General features: G+C 37.1%; 1 protein-coding gene across 1 annotated transcript in view; it reads right to left on the bottom strand.

The window, feature by feature from the left end:
• ca16b (carbonic anhydrase XVI b) overlaps positions 1-26,244 on the bottom strand; it is a 123,739-nt gene that overhangs the window by 40,916 nt on the left and 56,579 nt on the right. Inside the window, exons 3-7 of the mRNA XM_055212752.2 lie at positions 15,257-15,436; positions 9,412-9,560; positions 3,947-4,042; positions 467-533; positions 176-333 (exon numbers count right to left, since the gene is read on the bottom strand). Coding sequence (XP_055068727.2) covers positions 176-333; positions 467-533; positions 3,947-4,042; positions 9,412-9,560; positions 15,257-15,436 — 650 coding nt within the window. The remainder of the gene's footprint in view (positions 1-175; positions 334-466; positions 534-3,946; positions 4,043-9,411; positions 9,561-15,256; positions 15,437-26,244) is intronic.

A 26,244-nucleotide genomic window follows, 5' to 3' on the forward strand; every position in this document is an offset into this window, starting at 1 on the left:
GTGTGTTCGGTGTGTGTGATGTGCGTTAGTGTGTACTCTATGTGCAGATGGTATGAATCTGATACAGTGGACTGAACACAAGCCAATTTCAAGCATAGTGCACACAGCTGGAGGTGATGTCTATACATCATCATATAAATGTGATCTGCATGTATTTGTGCTTGTGTGTGCTAACCTGGTGGTAGGACAGGTAAACAGGACGACTGAAGATGATCCACTCCACTACCTTACTGCAGGGCGGCGTCGTGAGCGAGCCCGTGTAACGATAATAACTTCCCAAAAACGACGGCAACAGATCCCTCAGTACAAATGAACCGAGATTTGTTTCCTTCTCTGTTGAACGGACGAAAACACACAAATACATTTTAAAGATGAAGCCACACAAATACTACAACTCAGTGATGTTGTCTAACTGGAATGGCCTTTCTTTGATAATTTTATCTGTTGTAAATCTGGTTGAATTTACCATGATGGACTACCCGTTTGAGGCCTGTGATGATGGGCTCAGCCGCGATATTGTTCTTCTTCCCCACCTAGAAAATTCAGACAAACACTGCATGAAACGAACATTTATCCCATCCTAAAAGAAAAAAATAAAAATATGGGCCGCACTTACACCCTGCCATTATCAAACATAAGTTTCCCGCTTACGCAACATTAAAAACTGGAGCGTGCTGACATAAGCGCCTTTTATTCAGGCTGATAGAAATCTCATTCGGGTCAGATATAAAATATACACATTTGTGTTCTCTGGAGATTCATTTGCTTGAACGGGGTGGTAATGAAAGAGCCCACGGGACCTCAAACGCACAAAGCTCTGCATCCATCAACAATAAAAAACCCAAAGTAACGGACATGTCAAACTCCACAGCGCTATTCGTCTGCTCGCTAATAGCGGTAAGCCATAATCTTGTCGCATGTGGGTGAAAATGTTTAAGTCGACCAACGTGGTTTATTCTTTCCCCGTCTGACAGTGGATAAACATAGGACGCACCTGCGTTCCACTTTGGCCGTGAAGAATAGGTCTGTCACATCTCATTGTAAAAACGCATATTAGTGTGTGAAGCAGGGTAAAACAAACGGGGGTGTCACAAAGCAAAAAGCTTGTATTATTTTCCGGGATCATCATACTGACCTGCTAATCTTCATGTGCTCTATATATAGTAAAGTAATGGACCACAAATCTTCTTTTTCAGAGTAACTTATAAAGAAAACAAAGACATTGTGCTTTAGCTGTTGTCTGTTTTTTACGCATACACAGTCGAACGCGCAAGCCTTGCAAAGCATAGCTGAGGTTCGACGCATGCGCATTGCGACAGATTGCAATATGTCTCGTGGCCTACATACTCCTGTAGGCGATGTGGGTGATTCTCACGAAATCCAGATTTAGAAGGTGTCCAGCATCAGAATTTTTTTTTTTATACATATAAGATTAAGGTCTGAACTTACTATAACCATTATTTTTACAGGATTTAAAAAATATTCCCTATAGAATTATTTAAATTTTTTAGATTATCATTTCAAAAATTATCATTACCGCAACATGATATTACATTAAATATATGCATTTACAAACTCATGTTTCGGTAATGAGAACAAAAAAGTTGTCTAGGTACTATGACAAATAAAATTTCAACTTCTATCTGGAGAGAAAAAATAAGAACTGCGTACCTGGTAGCCATCTTGAGTGTCACAGTCAATTATGTCCCTTCCAACAATTTTTTTTTTTTGGAAAAGGTTAGTTCCTTGAACAATGATTGAAAATTGTTGCGGAGGATGAGTAAATTGGTCTTGGACACATTTATATTCCTTAATATTGTCTTACCAATTATCACCAAATACCACATGTTTCTTTACTGTAAATGTTTATAGTATAACATGCACTGAAGCTTTTTATTTTTTAGATTTTTTAATTATAAATTTTACACGTCAAAGAACCCAAATAAAGTCATGGACAAAATGTTCCCCTTAAATGTGGAAAAAACAACAAAATAGGTTTGTATGATGTCATTTGATATCATGTGCAAAATAGTACATAAAGAGACGTTTGTAACTGTATGCTTTGTATTTTGATAGCATTTACTTTTTTTATCAAAATGTTTCATGACACCTCATAAGTCTAATTTCGCGAGAATCACCCATGTGGCCTATGCTTACAATGCACCCAAGTAGGGGTGTGACGATGCATTGTGTTCCCCATTAAAAAATCTGTCTGAAATCGATTCTGAATCGCAAGGTTCTGATTCTGCGTTTCATACACAGCTTGTGCGTGTACTACGGCTATGTGATCAGTACGAGGTCCTTATCAACCTAAAATCACTATGAGTTTGAGTCAGTTATAACATGCATTTAAAAAAGCAACACTCGTCAAACACAATCATTCAAAATATTCTTTTTTATCATGAAATTACACGAAACAATCTGAAGGACAGCAATATTAATGTCTCCAGATATTTCGAGGAATAGCGTTCGTAATGGTTCTTCTTTTCTTTGGCACAAACGGCGTCTCTGCACGAAAGCGCCCTCTGGCTTTTGGATGTGGCGGCATTTCCCGTAATTCATTAAAATCGATTCATTGAGAAAATGCGCATTTGCACGATTATTTGTCACAGCCCTACACCCAAGGTTTCAAAAATCTGGTGGTGCACGTACAGTATGCATTGCGCACACTCTTCTGATGGCAAACATTGCGTCACTGTACGGGCCCCCGCGTACGCGTAAAAAAATTACTATATTTTGTCCTTTAAAGGAATAGTCTACTCATTTTCAATATTAAACTATGTTATAACCTTAACTAAGAATTGTTGATACATCCCTCTATCTCGCCTGAAAAGTCCGCTCCCCTTCTCCCTCTCTTAATGGGAGAGGGAGGGTGTTACTGCGCCGAGTCAAAGTACTCCCAAAAGTGCTATTACGCCATAAAATATAGTTCCTCTTTTAAATCCGCTTAGAAAAGCGCTACGTTTTATTTTGTACCACCAAACTTGCTCGTATAACTACTCGTCTTAAATAGGAAAAACGTTGATGTGTTTGGTCACTTCTGACTTTGTCTGTGGTTGGTGCCGTTGAGTGAGTGGGGCTGGGCTAGATGCTGTCGAGGTGTCGCAGTGCGCTCCAGCACTTGTGTGCACGCATGGTGGAGGGATGTATCAACAGTTCTTGGTTGGGGTAGTAACATATTTTGATGTTGAAAATGAGTAGACTATTCCTTTAAGTTTATATTAGTTAACATTAGTAAATGCATTAGCTAACATGAACTAACATTGAAGAATACAGCATTTAATAATATTAATTCACGTTCATTTCAGCTTTTAATATTTTTAAATATTTTTAATATCAAAAGTTGTAACTGTTAACTAATAATGCACTATGAATAAAAATGAATAATTGTATTGACATGAATGAACATTAACAAAGATATTTAATAAATGCTAAGAAACTATATTGATCATTGTTAGCTTATCTTAGCTAATGCATTTGCTAGGCGTGTGAACTTGTAGTCATCCAACCTGATTTCTGTGGGTGGAATTTGTTTTATGTAAACAGGATATTGCAAAGTTTGTTAGTTTGGCCAGCCAAATCGCTTTCGTCAGGTCATTACAGACCTCCTTGGTTACACAACATCCCTTTCTTATATCCTTATCGAGCATATTGTGCAAAGGTTATCAGGTTTTCCACCTTTACACGGTGATACAGTAAATAGACTGGATATAAAGGGTGTTCATTGAAAAGCCACAGGTTTTTACAATTTAAAAACAGAAAGACTGCAAGACCCCGACAGAGTACATAAAACGTCTCTACCTGTTGCTAATGCTGAAAACAGCTTCAAAAACTAAATCTCTCTCTCTCTCTGAAAGGTACCATTATCTACAAAGCACTACTTTGTTGGTTGGTAAACAATAACAAATCCCTCTCCTCACAAAAACAAATCGAAGAATGTCTTTACCTGAAAGAAGACAGCCATGGCAGCAATGATGCGTCTCTCCTTTATCGCGGTGCCCAGACTGTCAAAGTCATCAGAATTGTAAAAATAAATCTGCATCTACAGGCAATAAGATGAAAAAAAGGTTATGAGAACAGCATCTTTATAAAAATCTTCTTTTGAATTTCCTGTTTGGCAAACACAATGCATTGTGGGATCAGAATTGTAAATCTCTATGCATTGATATTCCTCTCATCATTCTTGCGCACGTACGCAATGACGACACATCTCATTCTTCTCATTGCTCAACATTTTGACGTGCGAGACAACTAAGGATTATACGTGCTCTGAAGATGGATTTAAAAAGAAAGCGAACATCAGAACCAAATCCCCCTCAGCAAGGTACAACAAACAACACGTCTTTGTCAACGCACAAAGTTTTGTGTGTTGAATAAATGTTAAATCTACTATTACAGAACAAACAGTACAAGGACAAGGAGAGAGAGAATAAAGAAAGTAAGATGAATGGAACGTCAAAGCTCGCAGCAGCTGAACGATCGGTGAAAGAGATGGTTGAAATGCTGAGAGTAAGATTAAGTGTCTTTATGACGGTCACGTTCCAATTGAGTTTATTCTCTGGCAGTCTCTCATGTTCTGACATCATTTGCTTGCCAATGTTGTTCCCGCTCACCGTGTTATAGTGTTTAGCTCGTTTCCCTGGTCATTTAATGATGCGTGTAAGAAACCCACCACAAAATCTATTCACTCCCCCCTGTTAGGACATTCGTACACCGCATCGGTGAAAAACTCGAACAGATCTGTCAGAAACATCTCATAGACAAAAAACATTCTTCTTTTTAACATCTCAATAGTTTTTTCCTGAACAACAAGATTAAATGGAGCGCAAACTGAGGCTTTTAAGTTTTGTTTTTCTTTCTTCTATCAAAGAGATCTCAAATATGTTTCAAAAAGATTTGATCAAAGATAGCTCAATAAATCTCACTTTCTTTGCGAAAGTCTATTAATAAATTATATTTTTGGAGAGATGGTGTGCCGACCTTACCTTGTTTTACTTTGATATATATTGTTTAGCCGAGCACTCATTTTAAGCATTTTTTTCTTCTTTTTGCCGGGGATGTGCAAGCTTTTGTTTTTGTGTTTGTCAAGATATTAAAGCCTGCATTTTTTTTGTTTTTGATATTATAATCTCTCAACATTTCTCATCAGATTCTTCAAACCACCTCAGCTAAACTGGTTACTTTCGTTTCATTTCTCTACAGAAGGGTTTTCAAACTTTTTTGTCAGCCGAATCTCCTTGACCTAAATTATTTACTTGAAGTACGCCTTAAAATTTGTAGTAAATATTTAAATAACTGAATAGCACTTTTGCATGTTTTACTTCAAAAACATTTATTTTTATTGCCACATAATGCATAGTGATCGATTTTGCACGAGTTCTCTGCCGTCTATATTGTAGTCTTGTGTAACAGTCATATGATAAACAAATAAAATATATTTTTTGTTAGAATTTGGGTTTTATATTTTTTTAATTGTATTATTTATTTGTAATTTATTATTTTTTTTTTAAATAAAAGCACATTTGCATGTTTAACTTCAAAAACAATAATTTTTGTTGCCACATAAAACCTAGCGGTCCATTTTTGCATGAGTTCTTGGCTTTCTGATATATTCTAGTCTTGTGTAATGGTCATATGATACACAAATGAAATATATATTTTTGTTGGTATTTAAGTTTCTTATTTTAAAATGATTTACATTTGATAATTTAATTGTAATTGATTAATTGTTTTTAATAATTTAATAGCACATCTGCATGTTTAACTTCAAAAACATTTATTTTTATTGCCACATAAAGCGTAGCAATTGATTTTGCATGAGTTCTCTGCCTTCTGATATATTGTAGTCTTGTGAAATGGTCATATGATAAACAAATAAAATATATATTTTTTGTTAGTATTTGGGTTTTATACTTTTTAAATTATGTTATTTAATTGTAATTTATTAATGTTTCAATATTTTTTACAGCACATTTGCATGTTTAACTTCAAAAAAAATTTTATTGCCACATAAAACTTTTTTGCATGAGTTCTCTGCTTTCTGATATATTCTAGTCTTGTGTACTGGTCATATGATAAATAAATTAAATATATTTTTTTTGTTGGTATTTAGGTTTTTATTTTAAAATGATTTACATTTTATTATTTAATTGTAATTGATTATTATTTTTAATAATTTAATAGCACATTTGCATGTTTAACTTCAAAAACATTCATTTTTTGCCACATAAAATGTAGCAGTCCATTTTGCACGAGTTCTCGGCTTCTGATATATTGACGTGTTGTGTAATGGTCACATGACAAACAAATAAAATGTATATTTTTGTTAGTATTTAGGTTTTATATATTTTAATTATTTACATTTAATTATTTAATTGTAATTTTTTTTTATAATTTAAAGCTCACGTAACACACGCTGTTTCTGCATTTCTGATGTTAATCTGGAGTACCTATAGAGTAGAATTACATCCTTTATATCTCCGAAGAGTCTTTAGTTTAATCAGATTTATAAAAGAAACATTAGCTTTACTGAATCTTTCCGATAACATACGAAATAATGAAGAAGGAGGAGTTACTACCGCGGGAGGAGCGAGAACGAGTCATGCAACACTATACAACACTTATAACTTATGATTCACTACACGTTCGTGTCATTTATATAAGATGCACTTACGCGCCAATTTCCAACATAAGACAGAAGTCTTTCTTACCGCATGCAACTCATGACCCGGTTGGGACTTTTCAATAAAATCCAGCGTTAAACAAACACACACGCAAAACTCCGCTGCTATCCCAGATAACAAACTATATCCGTTGTTTTCATGAGGCTGGCTTTCTTCACCGTCTATCCAAAAACACACTTCTTGTTTCGTGCCATTGTTGAGTTTTGAAATTAAACAAAGCTGTGTCGCGTGATGTGATGTTTGCAAGTTCTAGCGTCTCCTGCTGATTAACGGGTGGGCGGGGTTTTCCGGGGGAAGTGCCCATATAAAGAAGTGATACGTATAGAAACCCCTGAAACGTCAGTTGGACCTGTAATCGAAAAAACTTTCCGAAACTTATACGAACCTTGGCGAAGTGAATTCGGCACAGAAATGCTCTGTAACACGCCCAACTGCTTTTTTGACACTTTGCCTATGTTTAGCATGAGGAAACAACTCTATAACTGTGTTAATAAGTCAGAATGCTTGAAATACCATTGAAGCCCCCCTTTAATAGCACATTTGCATGTTTAACTTCAAAAACATAAATTTTTATTGCCACATAAAATAAAGCGGTCCATTTTGCACGAGTTCTCGGCTTTCTGATATATTGTAGTGTCGTGTAATGGTCACATGATGAACAAATAAAATGTATATTTTTGTTAGTATTTAGGTTTTATATTTTTAATTATTTACATTTTATTATTTAATTGTAATTGATAAATTTTTGTTCGATCAACTCACAAACCCCCTGAAATTCCCCAGCATACCACCAGGGGTTCACGAACCCCAGTTTGGGATTGCTTAGTAAAGCAATAGCACACTTATCCGCAATCCACAAAGTTTAAGGTATCATAAAGGTTTTCAGCACAGGGTAACTAATGAAAGCAACACAAATTTTAGTATAAAAAAAGACAAAAACAAACCAAAAAATATGCATCATAGACTAATTTAATCAAATTCACTCTCAAAAAATTGTCTGTCACTTTAGAGGTACCCTTTTAAAAAGTACACCTAAACCCATAACAAAGAGTGCTAATAGTACCTCAAAAGTACATATTGGTACCAAACGTATACATATTTGTACCTAAATGGTACATTTTAGAGCCTTTTTAAAGGGTGCTGCCCCCAGTTACAGGTTAGCTGAACAAGGCATGACTGGATAAATCTCTTTTAGCCACTGAACTGGATTGCATTTAAGTTTTAAATGGTTAAATAATGCTATCCACCAGCGTACAGATCCATGTCAATTGTACTTTCGTGCAAAATGGGATTTATGGACCAAAGTCGATTCGTCTAATGAGAAAATGCTGCCAGAGAGGAGGAGCCAACGCAGATCTCCCAACCTCAGTGCCAGCTAATTTCTAACAACCTCAGACTGATGAATACAAATGATCTTTCTCCTGCTTTAAATTGTCCTGCAAACGTCGCATTGATAGAGAGAAAACACTGCTGATAGATCGTAGATAAATGCATTGTTAGAATAGAGTAGAGTTTTGGCTCAATATTTAAGTGCATTCTGACCTTGCTCAAAAGTTAAAATGCAATAATAGAAAAGGCTATTTCGGTAACACTAGATTGTCCCTGGCAAGGCAGCTGGCACGTCTGAAGACCCCAGGGCACCTCAGGCTAAAACAAGCGAACAGAAAAACAAGGCCTCCCTTAAACCCAGTAATTAAGTCTAGACATCGTCAGAAAGAGTTAGGACTGAATTAATCCTTTAATAAAGAGAATAAAGAACAAAGTTAAAGTCTTGTTAATGAAAACCAATCAGTCTCCGTTAGGCCTTGTTTAAATCACAGACTTTAATGCCGTTCTTTGGTTGCGTCTTCATGGGAGGGAAATGTATTACTCATTTATCACTAAACCTCATTAGCCAATTAGCTTCCTACAAAAGCCAATACATCTTTAGTGACTAAGAATAAATCACAGCACAAGTGTTCAGTCAATAAAGCAACACATCACGCATGCATGTGCCAATGTACACTTGACTTTTTACACTTGAATTAGTTGTTAAAATTAAACGCGTGGTGCGTTAAGAGTCAAGTTATTGCGCAAATTACTTAGAAATCTTCAAATGAAAAATTGATTTATCTTACACATATGTTTGAGTAGTACTGCTCTCAAACTCAATATCGAATGTTTTCAAGGTCAAACACAAACGTTTTGCAAAAAGAAAGCTAATAGTATTTACGCTTGAAAAATATCTTAACAGAACAGAAATGCTAATCTATTTCATACAAAGGCAGAAACCCATATGAAAGACTCAAGCACGCTTTTCATTGAAGGCGAGTGAAATATTTTCGCAAAATTGAGAGTAACCAGCACCGACACACAGTTTTGTTGTCAAAGCCACAGGATGCATTAGGCTTTAATTGATCAGTTGATAAACAACCCTCATTTGATTAAAATACCACAGGATGAGAAGATGATACAGCCAATTTTCAGACCCAGCTGAGCGGTTGAAGTGGAGAATTTAGGGATAAACAAATAGGCCAAAAAGACAGCTTAATATCCTTGGTCTTCTGCGAAATGCAGCGAGTCGATACGACGCATTGATCTGCAATTCATTGCGAGGTCCTCCATTTCACGCACCTGTTTCAACCTTCACAAGTCAAGTGAATCCTTGAACTCATTTAGTAACTTCGTCCCCCGTCCTCTACGATCAATCCTAATCAAGTTTTTCGAACGTGAAACGCGAGTGACTTACCTCTACTGGAAACTTTCTTCCGTTGATGCTGTGTTCAGACCCAGCTGACCCGTTGGTGCCGCCCCAGTGAAACTCCACCTTTTCTGCTTTGAAGCGCCCGGGTAGACCAGCGCCCCTTACGAAATAATCGTTCCTCAGTATGATAGAAACTGTAAAGGATAAAGAATCAAAGATTGGGAAATAGTGGTTGAATAGAAAGTCATTACTTGCCATTCCCTATAATAATAATAATAATGTTACATTTATATAGCCAGGATGCCCACCACACACCGGCTTGTAAGTGGAGAGGACACAGAGTGATATAGCCAATAAGTATATATAAGGGAATAATAAGGCAAATGGGCAAGTTTGTCCAGGATGCCGGGGCACACCCTTACTCTTTTTCGAAAGACATTGTGAGATTTTTAATGACCACAGAGAGTCAGGACCTTGGTTTAACGTCTCGGTGCTTTTTGCCAGTATAGTGTCCCCATCACTATACTAGGGTGTTAGGATTTTTATTAATTATTATTAAGATTATAATTTTTTTTTAAAGTGTTTTCTGATGAGGATTTATGTTAAAGAGTAACTAAACCCCTGGTCAGAGCCTGACTCCACCCACTGGCAATATTTGAAAAATGCAAGAAAAGTGGGAAAAGACCCCAATGGAGATAGAGGGGACGAACTGAGCTCATACCAAGGGTGTGGTGAGATTGTAACAAGCATAGATATGTATATAAAGGCTAGATGGCTCGTCCGCGCTGCTGGCCAATTGAGTGCAACGTCCGCATTTTGGCGGCCATCCCACGACAGGGCGCTCGCTCACTCGTAGCATTGAGTTTTTATGATGCAGGTACTTTTAAATGACCATAACTTGCTTAATTTTTTACAGATTTTCAAACGGTTTGGTTTGTTATAAACGTCAAAGATGTACCTATGACACTGCATACCTATACTAAAAATAAAAAATAAATTCATGAAACATGTTAAACCATCCAGAATTATAGCCACGTTAATAACGTTTGTAAAAACCCAAACCGTTTGAAAATCGGTAGAAAATTGAGCAAGTTATGGTCATTTAAAAGTACCTGCACCATTAAACTCAATGCTACGAGTGAGCGAGCGCCCTGTCGTAAGATGGCCGCCAGGTGATGCCGTTAGGGACTCCGCCTTGAGCCATCTAGCCTTTATATACATATCTATGGTAACAAGGGCGTGGTGAGCTTGAACCTGCTTAGTTCACGTCGTACTGGTTATGTCACATAGCACTGCAACATCCAATAAGAAAATTCAACTGCAGTAGCCACCGTCCAACCTGAAGAGGGCAGCACTAAGACGTTTTTACACTATATATTGTAGCATTGAAACACTTTGGGACCTATTTTAACGATCTAAGCGCATTGTCTAAAGCGTACGGTCTAAACAGGCGTGTCCGATTCCACTTTTGCTAATTTAACGACAGGAAAAATGGTTTATGCGCCAAGCGCACGACCTATAAGGGTTGTTCATATTCTCCTAATGAGTAATAGGTGTGTTTTGGGCGTAACATGCAATAAACCAATGAGAGTCTCAGCTCTCATCCCCTTAAAACACCAGTTTAAGAATAAAATTTTAAAATTGTGTTGTTTTCCTTTTTATTGAAATAGTTTTTTTTTTTATTAAAACCTTTAAAGGCCGTTTTTTTCAGTCATAGAATTAAAAATAGTTTTTTCTTTCTATGTGGACAAAGGACTTCACTAAAGTCAATAATGACACAGATTAAACACAAGTGGGCTCTCATCAGTCCCAAATGGACACTTAAGATGTGTTTCAAAGGCATAGCCTGTCACATTATACCATATTAAGAGCTGACCTCTTGTCTTTTTAATACATGCATTGGTAAACATCTTTCGACCAGGCTTGTGCACAATTCAGAATTTCAGAATTGGCCTCCATTCAATTCATGAATTGGAATTTGAATTGAATTGACTCCGCCCTACAGGAAGTTGAATTGGAATTGGAATTGGAATGACAGGAAGTGGAATTAAATTCATGGCAATTCAAAGAAATTCCACAGTCACACAACAGAAAGAATCTCACATTCAGTGTTAGGAAAATTACTTTGGAAAATTGTTTGGCAACCATTTTGAATACTTGGTAAAATTAAAGCATTCTGGGAAATGAAGTCATGTTACATCGTGTTTCATAAAATTACAAAAAATCTAACTTAATAATTTGTTATGTGACTAGAGTTTTTAAAATTAATTGCTGGGGGAAAACATTTCCTGTTAATGTAAGCTGTACAAACGAATATATTTATAGAATATGTAATGCAATCATATCTGACATATACTGAAAGCTTTATTTTTAACACTTCACTTACTATATAATATGTATAAGAATTTCTTTGAATTGAATTGCAATTCTGCTTTCTTTAATTCAAATTCGAATTGTAATTCTAGATCCTGTTTTTGACATAAATTCAAATTCAATTCAAATTCAAGAATTCCATTGGAATTTAGGAGTCAATTTACAATTCAATTCTGAATTCTGCACAAGCCTGCTTTCGACAGATCTGCTGAAGTAGAATAACTAAGCCTTGAGTTGAGACTTGGGAAATTAATGGACTTCTTTCAACAACATATTACATTCTTCTACATTACAGACTTTAAAAGGCATTAAGGGATCGCTTTTTCAACATTTGATCATCATTTGATTAAATGGTTTCGGGCAAATAGTGCAGTTTACTAAATAAAGAGACATATTTCCCACTACGTTCCCCCATGAGCAGATCATCATGCATTAAATTCATTCGATCTGCAGTGGTTTTACTACACTACACTCTCAGATTAAAGGTACAAGAAGGTACAAAAGTTTTCACTGGGGTGATACCTTTTCAAAATGTACACTTTTGTACCTAAAGGTGCATATTGGTACCATAGACTGTAAAAAAAGATGGATGTCACAACATTGCTTCCTTCCATTGTAATGAATTGAAGCCAAAAATGTCTGACCATAGGCGATGTCATGTAACATAAAAAACGTTAGTTTGGAGCCAGGGCATGCACAGAAGGAATCGTTTGTGGAGCCAGAGGCAGAGCCGCGATATCAAACTTCCTCCAAAAACGCTTGCATGCCCAATTTCACCATGCCAATCATAAAGACACGGCCCATTTCTATAGCATAAAATTACTAGCTACAAAAAGTAACAATTGAACATATATCAGTGTGATAACAACTACCTTAAAGGACTAAAACCATCTTTAGGAAAATTTTATTGGAAGTGTAATTATTTGTTTAAATTTAGAGCCAAGTCCCGTTCTTTTGCATGCAGAGGGCGAGGTTTTATGACTTGTACTGTGGCCAGCCACCAGGGGGCGATCAAAGAGTCAGCGGCTTAACTTTTCAAGATGTATAAGGCACACCCGATTGGTCCCACAAAGGTGCACATTGGTACCTTAGAGATACATACTAGTACCTCAAAGGCACATATCTGTACCATAATGATACATACAATATTTATACCTTTTTAAAAGGTACCGTCCCAGTGACAACTTTTGTACCTTTTTCCCTAAGAATGTACTTTCATAGGTTCACTTGTAAAGCATATTAATCTGGATAAAAATATAAGTGTTTTAGTGTCTTGCTGAGCAATGACTCCTTCACTATGATAAAATCAAGAAGCTCCATTCATGCACATTTTAAATAATTAAGAAGAACCACCAGAAACCAGTCTATAGTTAGATCACAAAAGCCATCCGCGTGGAGATCTGTGTTTAATTCTTGAGCAGGCTAAAGTGACGGCGTGAAAATAAACAAAATGATTATAGAGGATGAGAGGACTATTTGCGAAGATATGGATCTTTTGGCAAACACACACAGTATGCACACAGTGGACTAAAGGCTGCGGTACCCAAGAGAGGGCAATGATGCTGGGCTTTAAAAGATCTCACGTTGTGCTCTGTAAACTGTTGGATGACTCCAAAAAGACATGTCATGGTGCCATGGTGTGTTAATGGTCCTGGCGAACATTTCCCAAATCTTTTGAATTGAATATGGTACAACAGAATAAGATAAATGATGCCATGCCTACTATAATTTACTTTGACCTCAAAGCACACATACCTTTTACATTGTTATTGTATATACACTCCCCTAAAGGATTATTAGGAACACCTGTTCAATTTCTCATTAATGCAATTATCTAATCAACCAATCACATGGCAGTTGCTTCAATGCATTTAAGGGTGTGGTCCTGGTCAAGACAATCTGCTGAACTCCAAACTGAATGTCAGAATGGGAAAAAAAGGTGATTTAAGCAATTTTGAGCGTGTTATGGTTGTGGGTGCCAGACGGGCCGGTCTGAGTATTTCACAATCTGCTCAGTTAATAGGATTTTCACGCACAACCATTTCTAGGGTTTACAAAGAATGGTGTGAAAAGGGGAAAACATCCAGTATGGGGCAGTCCTGTGGGCGAAAATGCCTTGTTGATGCTAGAGGTCAGAGGAGAATGGGCCGACTGATTTAAGCTGATAGAAGAGCAACTTTGACTGAAATAACCACTCGTTACAACCGAGGTATGCAGCAAAGCATTTGTAAAGCCACAACACACACAACCTTGAGGCGGATGGGCTACAACAGAAGAAGACCCCACCGGGTACCACTTATCTCCACTACAAATAAGAAAAAGAGGCTACAATTTGCACAAGCTCACCAAAATTGGACAGTTGAAGACTGTAAAAATGTTGCCTGGTCTGATGAGTCTCGATTTCTGTTGAGACATTCAGATGGTAGATTTAGAATTTGGCGTAAACAGAATGAGAACATGGATCCATCATCCCTTGTTACCACTGTGCAGGCTGGAGGTGGTGTAATGGTGTGGGGGATGTTTTCTTGGCACACTTTAGGCCCCTTAGTGCCAATTGGGCATCGTTTAAATGCCACAGCCTACCTGAGCATTGTTTCTGACCATGTCCATCCCTTTATGACCACCATGTACCCATCCTCTGAAGGCTACTTCCAGCAAGATAATGCACCATGCCACAAAGCTCGAATCATTTCAAATTGGTTTCTTAAACATGACAATGAGTTCACTGTACTAAAATAGCCCCCACAGTCACCAGATCTTAACCCAATAGAGCATCTTTGGGATGTGGTGGAATTGGAGCTTTGTGCCCTGGATGTGCATCCCACAAATCTTCATCAACTGCAAGATGCTGTCAATATGGGCCAACATTTCTAAAGGATGCTTTCAGCACCTTGTTGAATTAATGCCACATAGAATTAAGGCAGTTCTGAAGGCGAAAGGGGGTCAAACACAGTATAAGTATTGTGTTCCTAATAATCCTTTAGGTGAGTGTATATTTAGCATTTTTTTGCGCTGCTAATGCAATGCTCTACCACTATAAATGTATCGATAATAATATTTTTATCTATAATAATTGGTGTAAATGCTTTGTGCCAACTTCCGCTCCCAAAACCTTTAAAAAATAAATAGTCCAATGTCCAAATGATGAAATGACTCATGCAGTTCAGATTTCCACAACAGATGTAAAGGCATTAGAGCAAAATCCTGTGGAATTTATAGTAACGTAGGGAGAAAGATCAACAGGGAGGTGTCAGACTTTGTGGACAGCGTGTCTGATATTTGTTTGGGCTTTGACTTTGGCTGAGCCGAGTGGAGAACTTTCAAAACCCTCTCAGATGTGATGCAATGGTCTGTCATGATGGAAAGCCTGCGGTCTCCGAGTATGTCTACAGCGCAATTACCATTACATAGTTAAACATTTAAGATCTGCCTTAGGCTAAAAGTGCAATTTATCCTGCGATCGTTGAAATAATCATGAGATTGAACAAGTATCCACCATATTTAATTTTGGACGGACCTGTTTTTCCCGTGTTCTTCATGGTGGTCCTGTTTGACGACTTGGTTTCGAAACCTTCCAGCGTGAGCTCCTGACATTCCTGAGATGATTTGGCATCTTTATCCACAATGTCCACAGGAGATTGATTCCTATATCCGCACTCTGGATAAGCAGACGCCCATCTCTGAGGTCCGTAGTTCCCTGCGAAAGAATATGACAAAATAAAATAAGAAACATATTTACACATTTGCACTACAAAGGTATACATTTGATCAATATGTGTGAATCAAACCCTTGACCTTTCGCATTGCTAATGCATTGTTCTTCCAATTAAGCTACACAAACACTTCAAATCCCGTCTGGGACCTCTCTCTAAACATCAACTTGTCTAGCAGTCGAGCAAAATCTGAATTAGCAAAACAAAGTCAGTACAAACTTTATCTGCAGCTACAGTAAATCCCTCGCTGTGATGTGGTTGAGCTATCGTTTCAAACCCATCAGCCATCTGTGTTGAGCTAAGACAGGGAAACATGAGCGCAAATGTTGGGCAAACACGATGCATTCAACTGATAAATAGTTTCATTACCAGTGGGGGCAGACGTATCAAAGTCCATGTCAAAATGGTGTATGTAAATTGCAGACCGGTTAATGGTTGGCACATCAAATTAAGTCTCCCACACAGTATACAAATAATAATCAGTGAGATAGAGCAGGCTGTGACAAATAACTAAATGTGTGGATGGGATTATGGTCATGGAAGCTAAATAAAGCTAATATGACCTTAAGTGACTCACTGAAGTGTTTTGAAATGGGCAGCTTTGTTCAATGCATTGACGTAATTTCCACTGAAACAGGAAGTTAGGCGGGGCATATTGTATGTCTTGTCAATGTTTTGAAGTAGAGTCACAATATATCAGTATTGTCAATAACCGTGATACCCAAACCCATGATTACCAATATTATAATATTGTGTAATACTAATATTGGTAAACCAGCCATAAGTAGCACGGGTACATTTATAGCAATAGCCAACAATACATTGTATGGGTCAAAATTATAGATTTTTTATGCCAAAAATCATCAGGATATTAAGTATAATGTTCCATTAAGATATTTTGTAAATTTACTACCAAACTTTATTTTTGTGAGTGGATGCAGTTGCTAAGGACTTCATTTGGACAACTTTAAAGGAAAACACCACAGTTTTTCAATATTTCACTAGGTTCTTCCCACAAACTTAGACAAATTAGTACATGCCTATCTTTTTTCTATGCATACTTAATCTTTGTGCAGCGCGTCGTGAATGTGTTAGCATTTAGCTTAGCCCCATTCATTCCTTAGGATCCAAACAGGGATGAATTTAGAAGCCACCAAACACTTACATGTTTTCCCTATTTAAAGAAACTAGAACTTTATTTAAAGAAATGAGAACTATATTGTATGGTGGAAGAGCACTTAGTTTGCAGCACTTCGACCTCAGCGCACAGTAATATCATCACTCCTGACTACTCTCACTCAAACGTCAATATTACTGCGCCCGAGGTGGAAGTGCTGCAAACTAAGTGCTCTTCCGCCATACAATATAGTTCAAATTTTTTATCCGCTTAAAAAAATCGCCGCATTTTATTTTGTGCCAACACACTTACTCGTGTAACCTCTATGTAACAGTCTTTAAATAGGGAGACATGGAAGTGTTTGGTGGCTTCTAAATTAATCTCTGTTTGGATCCTAAGGAATGAATGGGGCTAGGCTAAATGCTAACACATTCACGACACGCTGTACAAAGATGAAGTGCACGCATTGAAGAAAGATAGGTTTGTATTCATTTGTCTAAACTGAGGTAAGAACCTAGTAAAATATTGAAAAATGGTGGTGTTTTCCTTTAAAGGCGATTTTCTCAATATTTTAATTTTGAACCCTTAGATTTCAGATTGTCAAATAGACAAAATTTGTCCTATCCTAACAAATCATATATCAAATGAAAGCTTATTGATTGACCCTTATGACTGGTTTTGCGGTCTAGGGTCACATATAATGATACTATAAATAAATCAGCATCTATTTAAAATTTTGCCTTAAGAGCCACAATGGTTATTAATAGAGCTGGGCATAGATTAATCTAGATACAAAATAAAAGTAATTTTTTGCTTAACATTTGAGTTTGTGCTGTGTGTAATTATTATGCATAAATTATGCAAAAAAGTACTTTTATTTAGTATGAAATGCCCAGCCCTAGTTATTATTAAAGGAATATTCCATTTTCTTAAAAGAAAAATCCAGATAATTTACTCACCACCATGTCATCCAAAATGTTGATGTCTTTCTTTGTTCAGTCGAGAAGAAATTATGTTTTTTGAGGAAAATATTGCAGGATTTTTAATAGATACCAACAATTAACACTTAACTCAACACGTAACAGTTTTTTTCAACGGAGTTTCAAAGGACTATAAACAATCCCAAACGAGGCATAAGGGTCTTATCTAGCAAAACGATTGTCATTTTTGACAAGAAAAATAACAAATATACACTTTTAAAGCACAACTTCTCGTCGAGATCCGGTCCAGTGCGACCTAACGTAAATGCGTAGTGACGTAGGGAGGTCACGTGTTACATATATAAAATGCACATTTGCGGACCATTGTAAACAATAAACTGACACACAGACATTAATTAGTATCAGTTGACATACAACAACGTAGGAATGGTCCTCTTTCAACACACTTGTAAACACTGGGGCGGAGTTTTGCGTTCGTCTTCTGTGACCTCTTGGCGTCATGGCGTATTGCGTGGGGTCGCGCTGGCGCATCACGACCGGATCTGGACGAGAAGTTGTGCTCTAAAAGTATATATTTGTAATTTTTCTTGTCAAAAATGACAATCGTTTTGCTAGATAAGACCCTTATGCCTCGTTTGGGATTGTTTATAGTCCTTTGAAACTCCGTTGAAAAAAACTGTTACGTGTTGAGTTAAGTGTTAATTGTTGGTGTCTATTAAAGTCCATTAAAATGAGAAAAATCCTGCAATGTTTTCCTCAAAAAACATAATTTCTTCTCGACTGAACAAAGAAAGACATCAACATTTTGGATGACATGGTGGTGAGTAAATTATCTGGATTTTTCTTGTAAGAAAATTGAATATTCCTTTAAAACAAAATAAACAATACAAAAGATGTATTCAACTGATATTATAGTTTATGCACATAAAAAAAGAGGCGAAATAAAAGCACAATATTTTTTTTAAATATCGCTACTGTAAAGACTTTTGGCCAAGATAATAATTTAGTTAAAGTCTGATATCATGACAGCCCCATTTTGAAGCACACTAGTTTATAAATACCCTTAAGGCTGATATATTCATGCTAAAAGGCAAAAAAACTTTATTTCAACTGCATAACTTTTAAACTGTGCCTGTGACAAACGAACTCTCAGAAGCTCATACTAAAAAATATGATTATTTTAATCACATTTTCGAAGTCCCTACAAGGACAAATGTGCACAGTAATATGTTATTGTAATTTCTGAAGAGTACTTATAGGTGCCTGAAGGTAATCACTCCAATTTTGGGACCTGCTCATCCACATTTAGATTAAACAGGTGTTCCTATGGCAACCAAACATTCACAACAAAGTAGGAAATCTAACTAACCACTATAATTTTATAATCATTACCGGTGCAGCTTTCTGTCAGTCTAGATAGCGTTAAGCTGGAGAAAAGAATAAAAAGCCTCATGGGATTGGTCCAAAAGGTACACGGTTGCCATCACAACGCTATCTCAAGAACACACCGACCTGTGTCAATCCATGTGTATAAATTCAATGCATACTCAAAAAGGATCTTGCGTTTCAGGGCAATTATTATGTGCCACAGGTTCACAGCCAGCTGCACATCAGATTTGGCCCCGGGCTTGAAGGCCTGATCACAGTGTCGAGAATAATGTTGTCTCTAATCTTATGCGCTAAAGGTCTGTCATATACCAACTTAGATCAGCACCACTCATTTTGACCTGACCGGGAGCTGATATCTGGTACCACTTTCGGCCAGATCCGAAAGTACCACGCAAATCGAGATCTGCGGGCGAAATTGAACTGTGGTTCAGGGCAAGCAATCAAACCAAGTGCGCACAGACCCTTGCGATGTCCTGACCAAATAAAACCCAATATCTCATGGAGACCAAGAGGGAATGAGGCAGCTCTACTTCCGTCTGACAGAATAAGGCCAGAGCACTTTCCATTGGGAGAGAATAAAGTCACAGTTCTCCAGTTTAAAGGAAAGGTTACTCCTTTTACCCAATTAATGAGGGCACAAGTGGGTCGTTCGAAGTTCTTGGCCCCGCTGCACTGGACTGAAATCTCTTTAGAGCTCTGCTAATTGACATCCATTTTTTCAGTGATAAAAATACATTTTACCACAGCATACCAAGCCCGAAGTGATACGCTACCTTACACAGTTTTTTTCCGGATTGGACAAACACATCACGGGCCACTTTGGCACGTCTTTAGACGCCTTTCATCAAGATTCTCCAACTGTGCTTTTAGCCTCGCATTTGAGGTCACAGTCCAGCTACTTGTTTTTCTGCCCATCTCTGGGCATCAGCACTAATATGAATCTTGGATGAATGTTGGATTACCCTGTTCCACATCTCCATTGATTTCTCCCTGGGCCGGATTTCTCCATTCTGATTTGTAAAGTGCTGGCACGGAGCGCCAGAACCAGCTGTCGGCTTTCGTCCCGACAGGAGTTGGATATCCACACAAAGAAACTTCACCAGACACGCTCGAACTCTCCTCTAAATTCGACTCGCTTTGACATAATCCCCCACTGCAAATGCAGGTCACCATCTTCTCCGAAACACCTGTGCGAAGCTCAATCAAATTCCCTAAACTCTCTGATCTTCTAATTAATTAGTCATCTGGGTTCCTAACATCCAAGCCGTTCTTATCCTTAGCTTTCGGGTTGTGGTATTTCCTGCACGCTGTCCCTGTCCATCTCTTGACACTTCACAAATCTTCATTGAACGGTTTAATCTTTTCTCGTCACAGATGAAACATTTGCTTCTGCATCTCCAGATGTGACAGTGATACTGTGTTCTCCCTGTCAAGGATTGCGGTCCTTATGTGAGAAGCAACTCTCTGTCGCCTTAACACATTGTTTGTTCTCGAGGGCCATGTACCGTAAATGCCTGTCTCCCGGTCATTTTAACAATGCACTTCACAAGTTACCAAGATGCGACAGCTTTTATCGCAAGGGACGTGTTGGAGGAGAGGAGACAGATGACAACTTTGTAGCATTTTTTATATTCCGCAAACTATTTTCATTAGCGTATCAAAGATCGTGAAACTTCTCAAATTCACAGAAAAGAGAAAAATGTGTGTGACAAGATGACAAAATGTCAAGTCCTAAAATGAAATTCTGTTATAATTATATTGTTCATATCGTCCAAGTTACGCAAGTTGCTCTTCTACACAAAAGCATAAATTGTCAAGTTCTAAAAAGACAAAATATACAACATACAAGTTGTCAATACCCAACTTTACAGAGGTAAATTCAACATGCTAAAGTTTTATAATGGTTTACTAAATAAAAACGTTAAAACAACAATAAAGACCTGTGGCCTACAACATGAATCCCTGCTGGAAAATACAAGTTCAAGTCAGGCTTGGGTCATTTATTGGTTTCTTTCTACTATAGGACCCAATTTTAACGCTAAGCGCATTTATCTAAAGAGCACGGCGCACAGTCTAAATGGGCGTGTCCTATTCCACTTTTGCTAATTTAACGATGGGAAAAATGGTTTAAGCACCAAGTGCAGGGCCTAAAATGTTGTTCGTATTCTCAAAATGAGTAATGGGTCTGTTTTGGGCATAGAGACAGAGCGCAGCGCGTCATAACCTGAAAACCACGCCCACCGGGGGGGAAAGCAATCCAACCGTCTCCATTGACTTTGTATTGCAAAAGGCCGCCTCCTTGTCATTTCTGGCTTATAACAAAAAATTGAATAATGCCTAAAAGCTGCTTTGTGACACCTAGCTGCACTTGTGTTATTTAATTTGCGCCTTATTAAATGGTAAATGGACTGCATTTACATAGCGCTTTCATAGACCCATTCCCATCCAAAGCGCTTTACATATTGCCCTAAATGCGTTGTCCCAAACTAGACGTATCTCTATGTTATTATTGGAACAACATATTTTGTTTTACTTTTAATGCAACTTGTGTAGTCACTTTTATTTAATGTGACTAAATATTATTATTATTATTTTTAATGTGTTAAAAAGCAAACACTGTAAAAAGTGAAAAGTTGGGCTAACCTAAACAACTACTTCAATTTAGTAACACCAACAAATTTAAGCTTTTTCAACTTAAAATTTCCTTTTAGTTTTACTTTGGGTGAAGAATTTAAGTTGAAAACACTAAAAAATGTAACTTTTCACTTTTTTCAGTGTAAAAAAAAAATGTGTGTCCTTCTTAAATGTGTATAAATTAGGCTTAAATGTACAGCCTAAAATTACTATAGACCTTTCACACTAGTTTAAGGATTTAAAGCTCCTGACCTGTTCACTCTTATTCATGACTGCATGAAAGAATAACGTCCTTGATGGCTTTATTACCTTTGAGAGCTTTTGCTACATTCAAAGGAATTGAAGGGCATCATTTTGGATTGATATTAAGACATTATACGCCTCAAAGCCCTTCTGAATTTTTCATTGACACTGTGACATCAAGGCAGCGCGTTACATGTGTGTGTTGTCAAACTGTTCAGTTAGAGATGCAATTATGGTGCAACACTAAATTTCTTTCACTGCTCAATCCAGTTCAGTGAAATGCATAGATTTCCATTGTTATCTCTATTATATCACATCTATAGCAATGCAATGTTTGCATAGATACTTTGTTGCACAGCTCATCATTTTTTCCAGATATACTTGATTCCCCTTTATTAGCCGCTGTACTGTACGTGTCATGAAATTTCACGACCTCATCTACTTTTTAACAACTGAATGAGGTGAACTGCAATCCTTGTATGCGCAAAGTCTTTTTTTCTTTCTTTCTTTCTTTCTTTCTTTCTTTTTTATTCCTTCCTTCTCTCTCTCTCGCTCTCTCTCTCTCCCAATTCTTATGATTCTCACTGCATTTTAATTAGTGTTCAAAACAATCTCACCAAACAATTTGAAAGCTCTAATTTATATCTCAGTCTTGAAATAGCAGACTCATTAACAGAGACACTAATTGGATTATTTCTGCGTGATCTGATTCCCAGAAAGAGACAGGAGGAGCGAGATAATGATAATGAGAACAAAACGACTGTTGTTTGGTCTTCCGTCTCCGGCCTGGAACTAAAAATACACAACAACAACAATTTTTTTTTCAAATTTAAATGTAACATTTGCGGATTTCACTTTTTCCCCACCAACGTTTTTAAAAAAGTTGCCAGCCAGCGCCAGCAATTTTTCTAATTTTCACAAAAGTTTAATGCGCTTCAGAAAAGTTCTTCTATAAATATAAAAACATACTCTACTTAGGGCTGTCGCAATGATTAAATGATCGTCTCATCGCAATTGTTTGAACTCGTTGCGATGATTTCAGATCACCACAATGATTGCACATGTCTTTAAAAAACACAAGGGGGAGCTGCAGCGTCTGTATAAACGAGACCGTGTCAGATGGCGCTCCTTAACTGACAGTGTAACGCAATACATAAAACATATCCAAAACCAAAATTCCAAATTTAGGGAAGTGAAGGATGCTAATTAAGAGGATGCTCTTATTTTTTAGACACTTTATTGTGTTTATTTCTTATTAAGAATTTTCAGTTTTTGAAAGATATATTCATTAAATAATTGCTTTTTAATATGCGTTATCACAACAATGTGTGATAAGTCAGGTAAGAGTGCCACCTAGTGGATAATAGCGGATATATAGATTGCGTAAAATGTCATTGGCAGGGAAGCATTTACTCTTAATTGACAAAATAACTCGCCAATGGTGTGTGTATATATATATATATATATAATATATATATATATATAATATATATATATATATATATATATATATATATATATATATATATATATATATATATATATATATATATATATATATATATATATATATATATATATTTACATAATGAGGAACTGGGTTTAAATGCACTAATAATAATGTAAACGACCTAACATGCAAAAAGTTCTTCATGTAAAATCCTGTAAAATGTGCTTGTACTGTGACATTTTTGTTACAGATTAAATATAACATAATTATATACAAAAATGCATCCGCAAACCCTGATGTCAAGATGCCACAAAGTTAATAAAATTCTGAGTGGTTCCCAGGGCATTGCTATTCAGTTTCTAAGGTGAAAACTATAAGCAATAATGATTGTAATGCTTGCCTTGAAGGAAAAAACAAGTGCATATCCATGCAAAATTGCCTCTTGATACAGTAGGATAAATAAAAAGGTGTAAATATCAATCCAACATGTTTGGTGAGCTCTTTGTTCAAAAGTCTACTTATAGCTATAACACATAGAGGACTTTAGTAAGGACCTCCTTCATCAAATGACATCACAGGACCTGTATGTCTTCTTATAACATTGACCTACAGTACACTGTCAGAAAAATGGTCATAAAATGATCCATAGCTGTAACTGGGGCAGTACCCTTTTTAAAGGTCCTGATAGAGATATGTATATGTTTGGTATCATTATGTACATTGGAGGTGCTATTATGAACTCTTTAGGTACAAAGGTGTACTTTTTTTCAGTCACAGCTAGGGACCATTTTTTTCTGGCAGTGCATGGATAGATGAGACAAAATAGCCAATATTTTCTGGCAATTGTTTATGTGTTATGTAACAGAAGCAGAACAAAAAGAGTGTAAAGTAAAGCAACTGTGAGTAAAAACATGGGCATGAACGATGGCACAGATGCTTCCAAATATGCAGTGCCACATTTAAAAATTTTCTGGAGGAAAAACCAAGAGCGCTAGCCATAAAACTGTTTTACAAATTGTGTATGTATTGAGCGCCATCTGTTAAGGCTAGCCGAGTCATTTAGTTCAGCAGCTATCTCTCCATCACATTCCCTCAGTCAAACGGCAACGTTTGTCTCAATCGACTATCTTGGTTACCAGCGGTAATCTCATTAACCTTGCAGATAAATAACCCGACTGCCGTTGCCACAGGAACGCCGCCTGTGCGACGATTGCCTTGTCACGTCTGTTTTGTACCCCCCCAGAGAAAATGGGACACGCAGCGCACGCTTTGGCAGCCGTCACACTTTTTGGCACGGCTTCGCTCACCAGTCGTGTTCAATCTAACCCTCTGCGGTCTGCGCGGCGCGTACGGTCGACAGGAAACAAACACGTGGCGCTGACTCGATTGATAGTGACAGTGAAACTGGTTGGGGTTCGGACAGGAGACCTGCGGTTATTGCCACTTCTGCTGGGTCATTGATAGCTTCAAGTGGTGTGAAACAAGCAGGCTGATGTAAATCTTGCCAAAAATAAGCAAGACAAGCATCATATCCGTGGCATGCTGGTTTTACAGGTTCACAGATGGGAGCATTAGGAAATGCGGTATCACCGATGACACTTTATTTGGCATTTGAAGAAGTGTTTGAAGGCAGGCTTACAATAAACAAACGAACAAATTAGGGATGATAACAATTAATCGATCTCCGATTCATTGTCAATGGTGATGATGGTCTGAGAAGCATGTGTGTGCCACGCCTGCGCAAAACCCATACAGCAAGGGTAAAAAATTAGCATGCAGGAGTTAAACTAGCCATGATCACAACGATGCTCGATGCCAAGCACACACCTGGGCTTTTTAACGTCATGCGAGACAAGGCTGGTTGCCAATGCAACGAAATGCCATCTGCAGTGGATCTGATACAGAAATGAACTTATCTACAGAAATCTATATTTTTTACTTTTTGTCTGTATCTCAAAATTAGACCGTGCGCATTCAGACACATTTAGAAACCACGGGTCACATATGCTTAATGTCTTTAATTCAATGAGAAATGGGATGCAATAAATACTGTCATAATGATGGAGTGCCATATGAAAAGATTGATTGAAATTCCTTCGTGATAATTCACAGATTGGAATGCTTAACATGATTCATACACATTTATGAATGCATTTTGAATCATAAAGTGGTGAATTACAAAATCTGTATCGCTTGTATATATAACTGGTAGTATGAATCATAATAGCTTTTGTAATGTAACTATGACAATTTTCTTTAAATGCTCAGAAATCCGAACACCATACCAAAGATACCATCCAAAGATACTGAAAATACAAAGATACATTCAGCAAATTCTTCAAAAGGTCTTTTGTAATACAAAGACAGTTGCACAATAATGTCTCTTTTCTATCATAAATGTTTGAAAGAGGATTGCTGTTTGAGGCACTTTGATTCACATTTCAGTCGCAGAAAACTGTCAAAGCCTTGAGTCTCTTTTGAAATGAAAAACACTTCTAGAATTTCAGTGGGATTCATTTGAGTATCATCAACATTTAAACACGAGCTACCAAATGACATTTCACATTTAGGACATGCTGAGGGCCCTTCTTGGTAGTTAATAGACTTTTAAGCTAATAAAAATTAAAATATTGAAATATTATATTTACTGAACCATAAAATCCAATTGACCTGCATTAATTAGAGAAGAAAACTACAACATTAGTTAACCAATGGTTAAAACAAAGTCCCTTTAGGCAAGTCGCACCACTAGGCGTCTATGTTTGCAATTAGTGATGCACGTGTTGTCTTCAAACCGTGGGCCCTAAAGGCGTGTAAAGAAATTGTCACTTTATTTGTGGGGTGGGTCATTAAAAAATAAAATAAAAAACATGCATATTGTGTGCATTTCCCTATAGCCTATATATTTGGTAATATTGTGCAAATGCCTTAGGCCATCATGCCACAATAAGATTAGTTGTTTTTGCAATGCTATAGTGATCATATATAATTGTTTCTCAGTCTCTTTAAAGCAACACT

This window comes from Misgurnus anguillicaudatus, chromosome 8 (genome assembly GCF_027580225.2).
Source record: "Misgurnus anguillicaudatus chromosome 8, ASM2758022v2, whole genome shotgun sequence".
In the NCBI taxonomy this organism is placed as follows: domain Eukaryota; kingdom Metazoa; phylum Chordata; class Actinopteri; order Cypriniformes; family Cobitidae; genus Misgurnus; species Misgurnus anguillicaudatus.